Source organism: Lates calcarifer, linkage group LG24 (assembly GCF_001640805.2).
Source record: "Lates calcarifer isolate ASB-BC8 linkage group LG24, TLL_Latcal_v3, whole genome shotgun sequence".
NCBI lineage: Eukaryota > Metazoa > Chordata > Actinopteri > Centropomidae > Lates > Lates calcarifer.
Window position 1 is genome coordinate 10,836,450 of NC_066856.1, and position 12,229 is coordinate 10,848,678.

Consider the following 12,229-nt stretch of genomic DNA (forward strand, 5'->3'; position numbering starts at 1 on the left):
ACAGACGAGTGACTGAGATTCCAAACGCAGTCATCGTGATCAAAGTTAATTGGCTGCAATTGGCTGGTTAAATATTTCCTTATGCCCTTGCCACGTAGAATCCATTCTAGCTGCACTTTATTTAATAGATGTGCCCCAATCATTTGAAAAAATGGCAGTTTGTGACAACGCTTAAATGTGGTTTTGCTCAACATCTGTCCTGTGTTTTGATTTCTTTTCATGTGTGATGAAACTGTTCACAGATGAATTGGCAGCTCAGACTGCTTATAAAATTATTTAAAAATGCAATGCATCTATTTCTTCTGCTCTATCTCAGTAACCAAATTATTAGATTTTGTTATGACACTTAAAAGCTTCAGATTTTTTTCCACCATGACTCAAGTAGCTTTCTGTGGTCTCCTGCAAGAAAGCCTTTTTAAATTGTGCAGTGTAAAGACTTCTCTGCAGACACTGATTGTCATTAACAATCACAGCAGAGGAGGAGTGACATTCTCTTGAAGGCATATAGGTTTCTCCTCTTAAACTGAGCTGGGCCAGCCTGAGTGTTAAGTGCCAGTTCTCAGCAATGCCTAACCAGTTGTGTTTCCTCTACGCTGATTTACAGTCCTCCATCTCAGATAGAGCTAAATAGAGTCCAGCTATAAATACCGCAGCCAGCAGCAGTTATGTATTTAAGCATGTGCAGAAATGCATATGGTCCATCTAATTTAGTCTAAGCCATAAAGGGAGACCCCAGAGGCTGTGCAGAAACACAGGTGCAGAGTTAGTGGCCTAACGGTGTGTGTGAGTGGTCCATCTAAGTCTTAACACTGTTGTCCAGCCAGCCTCTGCACAGGAACATTAAATATGGACTCTGCTTCCTTAAAACTTCACAATTGCTTGCATTCAAAATGTAATTCATTAATCAGTTTTAAACATTTGAAACTCATAAGGCTTGTTTACAGCCCCATAAACATCCAAATTAAGCATAATAGTGCTCAGGTGCAGCTAAAGCTCTAATCCTGTGTATTATGTGCGTTCAAGTGTGTGTGCGAGAGTGTGTGTGAATGGAGGCTGGGCCGCGTTGATAGAGCTGGTGAGTGACGATTCAGAGGAAAGTCATAAAAAGAAAGAGGGCATGCCGAAGGGGTCAACAGGGATCAGTTTCACCCTTATGTCTCTCTCTCAATTTCTCTCTCCCTCTCTCTCTTCTAACCTTTTTCTGGATCAGCGCTCTTTTTTTTTCATTCACTGTTAGATAGTGGGTCCCAGGAATTCTGCACCTCCCCAAAAGATTTCCCCTCCCCACACACACATACACACACACACACAAATCTATCGATTGTCCCGCACAAACCATTTGCTGCTCAGGCCTTTAAAGGACGGGTGTAGTATTGTATGAACAGCACAATCTGTTTTTATCATCAAAAATGCTCTCACTGAAGGAAGTATTCGGAAAGTAATTCATGGCAATATGATCCCTATTGATGTGATCTCCACTGTATTAATTTTCCTTGTAGAAGAAGTTGTATTTCAATAGCTATAGAGATAAACATATAATCAGTGTTATATTCTGGATTAATCTGATACAAAACCTGATACAAAATCTGATACAAAATCTTTTCATTTTTGTAGTTTGTTAATTAACAGCAACATCACATTGGTCTGGTAATCCGTAATTTCATTCATTAACTTTATTTTATTTTCAGAATTACAAGGACAAAGCAAATAATAATCTTTTTTAAAAATAAATTCAAAATATTATACTTAGAAGTAAATTAAAATTTGATGTTTATGTATCTTATATTTGCTTTACTGAATGCTGTTTGCTAGTGCTGTGGTGTGGGGTTGAATATGGAGTTAATTGATGGTCTAAAGTGATGTGTATAATGAAGCCCACTGAGGCCGAGCTCTCGGGGAAGACTGACAGCTCTGCTGTGACTCAGGGTGTGAGTTTACTGTAGGTGCGCTGCTGCAGCCCAAACGCTAACACCAAGCAGTATGTGGGAACCAGGGGCCTCTCTCTCGCCGGCCAAGCCCCCTGCGTTCCCTTCTCAGTGGGGTACGGGGGCAGCCGTCTCCCCTCCCTCACTGGGTGAGAAAACAACCCTCCCCGTCTGGAGGAAAAAGGGCATGGGGGCAAACCACTCACAGGGAGAGAGAGGGGGAGAGGTCTCTAAAGGTGGGAACATTTTAAATTAGTCCACTGATGCCTCCATGCTGTGTGCAGCACTCTCTCACACACTCATGCCCTCTGAACATGTTGTGCTGCAATGACTTAATATACACGCATACAGGCAAACGCATACATCCTGTGCGAACACACACACATACCTGCAGAGCAACCCTGTGACACTGTGAGCTGACTGCCTTTTATAGCTCCCACCCTGCACTCACAGGTTTTAAACCTCCTCTGTCACTCTCACCCAGGGGCTGCCTGTTAATGAGAGATGCTGTGAAATGCACAGTTACCTTTTCCTATGGCTGAAATGGCCCTCCAGAGCCTCTTAGTGCGCAGGCATTTCTGTTGGTTTTATGTCTCACGGTAGAGAGTCAGATCCTGTACTCACCCTTCCATATGATTGGTAGCTTTATGGTGTTTTCCTTGATAGTTGATTTTTTTCATGATGTTATTCCCAAGAAGCAGGAACATAATGCTTTTCATTGAATCATGGCATTAGGTCATTCAGCTGATTGGCCACCAATTAACACTGTGGCTCTGTGGCACTGATTTTTGTGTTTATATTTCAAATGCCTACCACCATCATAGCAGAATAGCAACCCATAAGAAACCAGGGATTAAGAGTTCATATTCCTTTTTTACTATAAAATATGCTGTTGAGACCAAACTGCAACAGTAAACTAAGCCATTTTCATACATGGTATATTTTGTCAGATGGTCCTCGTGAGGTCTGTACACACTGATGTGGGTATTTCATCATTTGCCTGGCCACTGATGCGGCAGTTCTGTCTTGCCCCTCGACAGACCTCCATCAAGTCTCAAGGCGGGGCCACTGATGTGTTTTGGAAAGACTACAGAGGGAAAGTGGAGGTTTCAAAGCCACTCTGTCAGTCTTTGCTCCACAGAGCTCCACCTCACCCCCCTCCCTCTACCCACTATCCTAACATAGCAGATTCATGCACCAAATAGGGGTTGAGGGTACGTGGAAAATATAACATTGCTGTCTGGTGACAAATGATGATATTTAAGAATAGATTTTTTGTCTTGAATTAAAAAGGGAGGCACAACACCTGCCCAGTATGGTCCATGGAGGAGGAGAACAGAAACTTGCTCAGATTTGTCCAAACAACAGTCCACTTGGCAGGAATAAACTCTTTCTCTGTGGCTACGTTTGTTGCAAGGGGAAAATGCTGAAATAACTGAGATTTGATATTGCATTTAATGCTGCTCTCCTTTGAGGTGTGGTTTGGACTTAAAATGCCAAAAATAGGAAATAATGAGACGCAGCTCATCCATCACACATAACTAATTCATACTTTTCACTGCCTACCTGTGGGGTGTTCCTGTCTTTTCCAAGATTTCCAGTCATTACAACAGCACTTCACAGACCATTCTGTTAAAATTCAGTCTGTGTCTGTGTTCTTGCGCTCCCTCTGGATCCTGACTTATGTGAATTTTTGTAAAACAAGCATAGACTCCTCTATACCTGTGCTTTGTTTGGCGCCGCTGTTTGAATTCCGTGACTGTTCAAGCACAGATTGTGGATTGGAATGAAGTGGGTTCGAAGAACTCTTCCTTTGTTACCCACATCCTGTGTTTGACCCCCAGGTAATCACAACCCCCCCACCTCTTCTGCACCCTCCTCCTCTCCTCTCAGACAGGGGTGCCTGTGGTGGGAACAGAGAAGGAAGTTGCTGGGGGTCACAGACCACGGGGGGGTGGGGATGACAGCCTTTGCCGGTGGAGTGGCAGTATTGAGAACCTGCGAACCATGGATGAGCCTTTTTCACATGGCATTAGCCTGTAGGGTCACAAAGAATGCTGTGATGACGGCTGTTATCGCTCACACTGTGGTTTTGACCACCCACCCCCACCCCAACAGCTCACCTGAGAGAGAAGATGAGAGAGACGGGGCAGCTGGGGGCAGCTTGTGTCCAAAAAGTGGACACTGCCTGTATGGCATTGACCTAGACCTCTATGGGAAAAGCAGTTTAAAGTTTAGATAGCATGGTCCTTCCTGTGTTTTGGTAACACGCGTTGCTGAGTTTCTTTCTTCTGCCTGGCTCTGACTGCTGCAGTCACCACTCTGAGCTCTTTCCAGGGCTACAGGAAGACTCAGGCCATCATTGCTGATTGCCTAATGACAGATGCCAAGGGAACAAAGAGGGCTCTGATAACTTCCTCCCCTGTGAAAAGTTGTCAGCAGACTAGTGGCGAGACAGCGAAAGGAAGAGAGAGTGAATGATGTAGCGATGAACTCATCCTGAGATAGAAGCAGAAGAATTTTTTGGGTGGTTTTTGTCTTCTCCTGTAACAGATAAAGTAGCTGAATGAATCCAGATAAAAGAAAAAGAATGTCGCTGATGAATTTAACAGAAAGACATAGTGTTTGCGTAAGGGGTAATTGCAATGGCTTCTGGTGGAGGGTCTTCACTCCTGAGTACAGTAGGAACATCTGGTGTGAGTTAGTGGTGATTGTAGGTTTTAGAGAGACCACTGTTTGCTTGGTGAGAGGAGAACGGGGGGATTCGATTGAAAAGAGATGTTCAAAAGGTTCTAAGAAATTCTTAGACTGCCCCTCAATGTGGCACCATCTTGAAGGCCTGTCATTCTATTGTCAGTGTAATACAAGCAAAATAATAGCAGGCTGTTATTTTAAGCCTTCCACTGAGTCAGTGACAGGCAGCCATCACCATTATTTGCTCTCGTTTGCATTCTGTATGCTCAGTATGCATTTTTTGGATGTGCTCCATTTATTTGGCATTTCACAATCTATCCATCTGACAATGCTAGATTGCAGTTACGACCTTCAGTGACTCTATTAGTTAGTGTTTTTTTCCATACCACTTCGACTATACGACTGTGTACTTAACTGACTTGAACCTGCACCATCCATGGCTCTGTGGTGTTTACGAGACCTTCAGAAGTGGCTCCTAATGAGTATGTGTAAGGGTTACTGTACAACATTACCCACAGCCACCTCCTCTATTAGCTTTCCCAGTCCTCCCAGGGAGCCAGTGCAGAGGTTTATGCCAGCCCCAGCTGGGAACAGTAATTGTTGGAGTCTGCGCATTTTTCCAGCAACCCCCCTGCCCCCCTCCCTTTTTTATTAACAGCACACACACGGAGACAAACTTCTATCTGTAGGTTTCGAGCCTTGTTCACTGTTTATTACACATTGTAATATCTACAGAATTAAAACACAATGTAAACATGCAGGAACAATGAAATGAAAATGACACAGGCATTCAAACTGTAAAACCCAAGCCGCTGTGTTTTTCTTGGCTTCTCAAATTTTTAACACTTTACAGTTGTTGAGGTCTGACGTGTTTATTAGCTTTAAGGATTTGGAAAAGTCCATGAAAAATCATTCATAATCAGGCCGCAGTCATAACGGCTACAGTTAGGCCTAATTACTGAGACATATTTATGTATATCAGGTCATGTTGAAGTTTCGGCTCTGGCACCTAAACTAGGCCCATAATTAACACGCTGAGTAATATTGCTCTCAGATATCTGTTTTGATCCATGCTGGCTGTCAGACTCTGAAAGAAACACATTACACAGGAAAAATAAATATGAGGAGCTATTGTCATCGAGTGAGGTACCAGGAGACAGCATCCAATTAGGCAATCATACACCAAATGAGTGGGACTGAATGGTCCGATACCTAAGAAAAAGAGGTGGCAGGAGCTTGTGCAGTTGGCTGATTGTGTCTGATTCATCAGCAGGTAATTACTGGATAATAGGAGCATTCCAGTCACTTGCACCAGAATGGGACGGCTTCAAAAGGAGGCTTTATGTGGTGCTTAACCCAGGGTGCTGTTTTTGTTTTCCTAAACAAACAGACATGCCTACACTACTTAAGGAATTAAGCACATCAATACTCCTGGCTCAAGTTCTGTTCTGAGAAAAATTTTGGGATAATTTGTGAGCATAAATTATCCGCAAGTTTGCTGGCAGCAGATCATCAAGCTGGGACAAATTGCTGCTTTCTTCGACTATTAAAGATCTGCTGGTGAGTGTCTGGAAACAGATTAGGCCAACAGAGCTAAGAGCCCCCGCCTGCACCCCATCTCCAATTGGCAGTCCATCTTCTGGAACGCGGGGCTCAGAGCTCGCTCCATGTGAGGTCACTTTGGACCCTCTCTCTCTTCCCCCAGCATTTACCCGCTGCTCTCCTCCACATCCACCTCTCCGCCCCCTTATCGGGGTGCCGGAGCCCCGGAGAGGAGGGGAGAGAGGGGTCGCGGGGTCAAAGTCTTTTCCTCTTTGGATCTTGGGGCTTGCTGGGAGAGGCTTGGCGAGAGAATGGCTGCATTAGAGCTGGGGTTGGGGGGTCAAGATTTTAATTCTGTTAAAGAACAGCTGGTTTGAGTTTCTCCTCACGTCGCTCTCCCCTCCCTCTCCCCACAAATCCAGGGAGATGAAAAATTTGTTCAGAGGGGAACCAGTAAAATAAAAAAGGTTTACGGTCCAAAGCCCTTACCCTTACCCTGCTCTAGCATTAGAGAGGAATGCAATAACGTCAGCATTTGGCCTCAGTTAGATTGACTTAAAACAAGGAAGTCCTTTTCTGTGTTTGGGTGTCTTAACAGCCGGATGAAACTTAATTAAAAAGCTTACAAAATCGGGAGGGATTTTTCATACTTGAGACTGGAGGAATTCTCTCTCTCAAGTTTCAATTATTATTTCTCACATAACTTTAAACAGGTGAGACAAACTTTTTTGGCAACCAATTTAAAACCTGTAGCTTTCCAGAGAAATTCTTTAAGTTACTTCATAGAGATATCGAATAGTCTCTCTGTTATTCATTCTATATTAGAGCTGACTGAAACAAATTGAAAGGTTGATGTCACATTCATTTCAAAGCCTTTTGCTCATAACAAGGCTATTGCTCAATCTCCTGTTGGCAAAATTGCTAGACATCCCAGGTTTTAGCAAAAAGCAACTCAGCTTGTCTCTCCCTGCTCCTGCACCATGTGAAATGTGTTGATCTGAATGCCAAGGCAGGGCTCCCTCACATTTCAAGCTGGCTGCAGGGGGGGAGGTGAAGAGAGAGAGGGAGAGTGGAGGAAGGGGGAGGCACCAGAGCGTTCCTATAAATGGAAAACTAATAACAGATTTTTAGTCTGCTTTCTCCTGCACTCTTTTGCCGGCTGGCTGGCTGACTAGCCCCGGGGCTGTGTTGGTGTGTGGCGCAGCAGCAATCAGAGGTCATAATTTCATTGGCGGTTAGCATCAGGTTCAATTTTTCTAGTAGGTTACATTTACCAGAAAGTCTGGATTGTGTTACTGTGTACCGGTAGAATCAGTGCAGAGCTGCAGAATCCTTCTACCTTTCCAAGAGGAGCCAGGCTACCCCCCAAAGGGGAAGAGGAGTGCGCACACATGTTTGGAGATGCACACACACACACACACACACACACACACACACACACACACATACACAGACATGCACAGACCATTAGTGCCAAAGCTCTTTATATATTCAGCTAGCCTACATGCACCCTTTTACTGTATGTATATATATCTATATGCTCAGACATAGCTGTTCAAATGCCAAACTGGGGAGTGTTTAGAGTTGCTGGATTGAGACTTAATTGGTTATGTCTGTGGGTGTGCATATCTTTAGACCCCTCTAGTGGTAGCAGTCCATTCAGACTGATGATGAGGTTAGTTTTTGTTTGGACAGAGCTGGTGAGGGCACAGGGAAAGAAAAATGTAGAGAGCTGACCCAAAAGGATATAATAAGAAAGTCAAGGCGAGATGGGATTAAGACAGAGGTGTCCAGCCAAAGCACAAATTCCTGAATAAATATATTTTTTTGTGTGACCTGGAACATGTGGGGAGTGTCCTTTCCCAAGAAAGAAACCTTTCTAAATTCTATTTCTGCAAGGGTATGTGAAATCCCACATTACTCAAAGTGTGATTTGTGTATTGCAGGAATGTGACCAGGTGCATATTGACGATGTGTCCTCTGATGACAATGGCCAGGATCTAAGGTAGAACATTACTGCACTTAACATAAAATGTGTCATATGCTAAGCTAACATCAATGATGAAGCAGCTTGTGCTAACAAATTCTTTCTTTGTCTTAACCTCAGTACATATAACTTCAGCGCTGACGGTTTCCACGCAGCAGCGACCAGTGCCAACCTATGTCTGGCCACAGGCGTGCGAGGAGGCGTGGACTGGATGAGAAAGCTGGCCTTCCGCTACAGACGAGTAAAAGAAATCTACACCACCTACAAAAATAACGTTGGAGGTAATCCCCAACAAGCAACACTGCTTTGCACAGATCTGTCAAGTAGAAATGAGTTTGCAGATGTACGTGCCCTTGTTGCGTGGGCGTTTTTTTTTTTTGTGTGTGTGTGTGTTTGTGTGAGTATCTGCGCGTGTCCATGCGTGTGTTCTAAAAGCGCACATGCCACACACCACTTGGTCAGGGTAAATTTTGAAAATTTCAGTGGTATTCGGAGGGCCAGTCCAACCCAAACAATGTTACCCTGCGTTTCAGGTCTGCTGGGCCCAGCCAAAAGGGAAGCCTGGTTGCAATTGCGAGCAGAAATTGAAGCCTTGACGGACTCCTGGTTAACACTGGCACTGAAAGCACTAACATTAATCCACTCAAGGTAGGACTCCAGTGAGGAAAATTGTACCCAGTCCCATACCGCACATATATAAACTCGCATGTGGTGTAAATAAGTCAACGCCATACTCCCAAGCTATTAAAGAAAACACCAACGCTCCAAATTTGTCTTCAAGACAGGCTCTGTCCTCGGATTTTGAAAAATAAGTGTGCTAAGAGATCCGACTTGAAAAAGGAGTCAAGATCCAATCCTTCTTTGGAGGACATGTTCAAACAATTGATACATTACTTTGTCTTTATTTTCAGCACACAGTGTTTTTCTTTTGTCCTCCCTTAGAGTGATTTAAAATGATGTCATCCCTTCTCTCTCCTCCTCCGTCTCTCTAATCCAGGTCAAACTGTGTGAATATCCTGGTGACCACCACGCAGCTCATCCCTGCCCTGGCTAAGGTCTTGCTCTATGGCTTGGGAATAGTCTTTCCTATTGAGAATATTTATAGTGCAACCAAAATAGGTAAATATTATGAAGTGTGTGATTTGAGTTCTCTTCCCTCTCCTCTATGATCAATCTATCACTTCAGGACATGAATGCTTATTATTTTAGCTGAGTGAGTGTAAACAGTTAAGACACACATGCTACCTAAGTGACAGGACTAAGGCATGGACAGGGTGGGATATTCAGTCACCGGAGAGGGTTGATGTTCTTCTATGAAGGAATCAGCCTAATCAGCCTGGGATTATTTTCCTGGAGCTGGGCCTGCGCTGGGCCTCCCCAGGCCTCTCCTGCTCAGTCTCTGCATATGAAACCACTTCTGCACATTTATGTCATTCCACAGCAACAAGACCCCCCCCCTCTCCCCGCTCTCCTTCACCCATCTACCCCCCTTTCCTCTCCACCAGTCCTTCCCCTTCTTCACTGTTTCAAATGCAAAATAAACATCAAGCTTCACTCCCGCGCCATTTTCAGGCCCATCAGTGCGGAGTTAGAGCAGAGTGCGGCTCAGAGAGCATTAAGAGAGCACCGGTCGTCCTGACCAGAGTCTGCAGCTTTCTGCTGCTTTAGCTGATTTAAGTCCATTTGTCCCATGTTTGAGGAGGAGGAGTGAGTGAGTTAATGCTTTTCAGACTGTCTCTATCTGCAGGCCGATCTTATCACATCTCCTCACTGAGCTCAAAGTGTTTACACTCGGCCCTATTTTGTACGTGTGGTGTTTTTAAAGGGGGCTCTTGTCACCCTGTGCCTCTGAATCAACTTGATGGTTTTCAGCAATGAGGCTTTGCAAGTGCTTGCACATGTGTGTGTGTGTATAACTGTGCATCTGTTTGCATCCACGCAACGCACCGCTAACATCCTTCTGTCGACTCCTCCGCAGGGAAGGAGAGCTGCTTTGAGAGAGTAATTCAGAGGTTTGGGAGGAAAGTTGTTTACATTGTCGTTGGAGATGGTGTGGAAGAGGAGCAAGGCTCAAAAAAGGTAAGGAATAACAAGTAGCACATACAGCAATGGTGTCATCAGCTGAAAATGTATCAGACAAACATAAAGGATAGGAGAAAAGATAATGTTTGGACTACTTTCCGAAAAGGTCGAGAGTTCATTATGAAAGCCTACAGAACACAAAACATACCTGCCATACCTTCCCAAAGAAAGGAATCAGCACTCCAGCTCTCCGTCTTCCTTTACTTCTTATGCCTTTATCCTCTTATAGTGCATCCAAGTACAAGAGAGAAGGTCTGTAGTGTGTAATCAGCGCTCTTCCTCCGCCATCTCAGGTTTACAGAGCAGGGGAGGGGAGAGATGGCATAATTATATATTCCTGCTCGGTGCCCTGAGCAGCGTGAATGCTGTATGTGTAATGCTAGACAGGCCCTTTCAGGCATGTTGAAGACACGTCGTAAATAGAGCACGCATAAAGGAGACTTAAATCATTGTTGATGAAATTAGAATATTTACTGCAACGACAAGCACGTTAGCACGAGACGGGATCAAGAAACGCCTCAAAGCCGACATCGCCCGCGTTCCCTTTTCAGGAAACGCGACGGGTGTCTGTTCAGATGGATCCGACTTGCCCTTTTCACGTTACCTGTTGGCTCTTGCTCTGCAGTTTGTGTATTCAGCGTTTCTGCCAAGTTTGGATGTAAACCAAACGCCACACACAAGCCGCACACAGCAAAAGACACATTCATTAGCAAATTAATCAGCGGGCCCAGGAGCATATTTCACTGACAGTTACGGTGAGCCGCGGTGTCAGGGCGAAGACATGGAGTTTCCCTTTGAAAAGCCTCCAGCTCCTTTTTCACCTGTTTCTCAGAAAACAATGAGCAGGAGCGTGAGGACAGATGAAGAGTGATTAGGCAGTGATTAGGAAGAAGTAGCAACCTTTACCCCGGATAAGTGTGTAAAGCAATAGCTCTGTATTATGAAAAGCGATCACGCCCTGGGAATATGGTCTTGAGGGATGATTGTGGAAAAAGATGCAAATATTTTTACTCAGTCTTGAGTTGTTGGATTGTGACATTGATGGAAGGATAAGACTTTTTTTCTCCTCCCCTCGTCTGAGTGGTGTGAGTCCCACGACACGCCATGCGGTAAAAGGTTTCTGTGTCAACATCAGAGAGGACGTGAAATAACACAACAGTTTCACCCGTCAGGAGGCGCATATCAGACGTGACAGTGCATGGAACTACAAAAGCAAATGTAGAAAAGTTCTCTTGGCCCTCATTCCTTCACCTACCTAACCCCCCCCCCCAAAAAAAAAAAAAAAAAATCCCTGAAACAATTCCACCTTCAGTTATTACCATTGCCTGGGAGAGAGAGGAGGCAGAGATAACATCTCCAGCTTTTAAACTTAAAAGCAAAGACAATTTACAAAACAAAAAGCAAAGAGCTTTTTAAGGGTCAGTGCAGGCTCTCCTAAGCGGAACATATGCCTGGGAGAGGCCATACCTTTGATAAGGGGAGGGTAATGGGCTCCACACACTGAGGAGCTGAGGACTCTACCTGACAAGCTCCTTTCATTCTCTGCGACTCAGGTTTCGCCCCCAGTCCTCTGCTTGGGAACAACAGCTCATTTGCACTGTCCTAAACACACACCAGCAGGCAGGAGGCGCGTTCAAAAGACTCTGTGGGGAGTTCATTTCTGTCCAGGCTGAAGACAGCTACTGGATTAGTCTGGTGGTATAAAACTACACGTTGATGCAGCAGAGAAATTAGTTAGAGGTACAGATGTGCTATTTGGCCGCACAGACGTATGCACAAGGGAGCAAGAGGAGCAGTCGGGGTGTGTTATTGATATGATTGCTTTTCCTGGTGAATGAACCAGTCTTGCTTTACTCATTGAATGTATTAGCTGGAGTGTAAAGCCTAAAATTGTCCTATTATTCTCAGGAGTGTTCAGAAAGGCTGCAAATAAACAATATTTTCAATAATGATTTTATTTTTTATTACTTTTTGATGCTGGAGAAACAGTGAAAAATGC

The 12,229-nt window shown here is 44.4% G+C and overlaps 1 protein-coding gene across 11 annotated transcripts in view; it reads left to right on the plus strand.

The window, feature by feature from the left end:
• eya1 (EYA transcriptional coactivator and phosphatase 1) overlaps positions 1 to 12,229 on the plus strand; it is a 61,297-nt gene that overhangs the window by 47,406 nt on the left and 1,662 nt on the right. For all 11 annotated transcript variants that reach the window (XM_051066867.1, XM_051066866.1, XM_051066872.1 and 8 more), the window contains 5 exons: positions 8,108 to 8,166; positions 8,269 to 8,429; positions 8,682 to 8,796; positions 9,146 to 9,267; positions 10,127 to 10,227. In XM_051066867.1, coding sequence (XP_050922824.1) covers positions 8,108 to 8,166; positions 8,269 to 8,429; positions 8,682 to 8,796; positions 9,146 to 9,267; positions 10,127 to 10,227 — 558 coding nt within the window. The remainder of the gene's footprint in view (positions 1 to 8,107; positions 8,167 to 8,268; positions 8,430 to 8,681; positions 8,797 to 9,145; positions 9,268 to 10,126; positions 10,228 to 12,229) is intronic.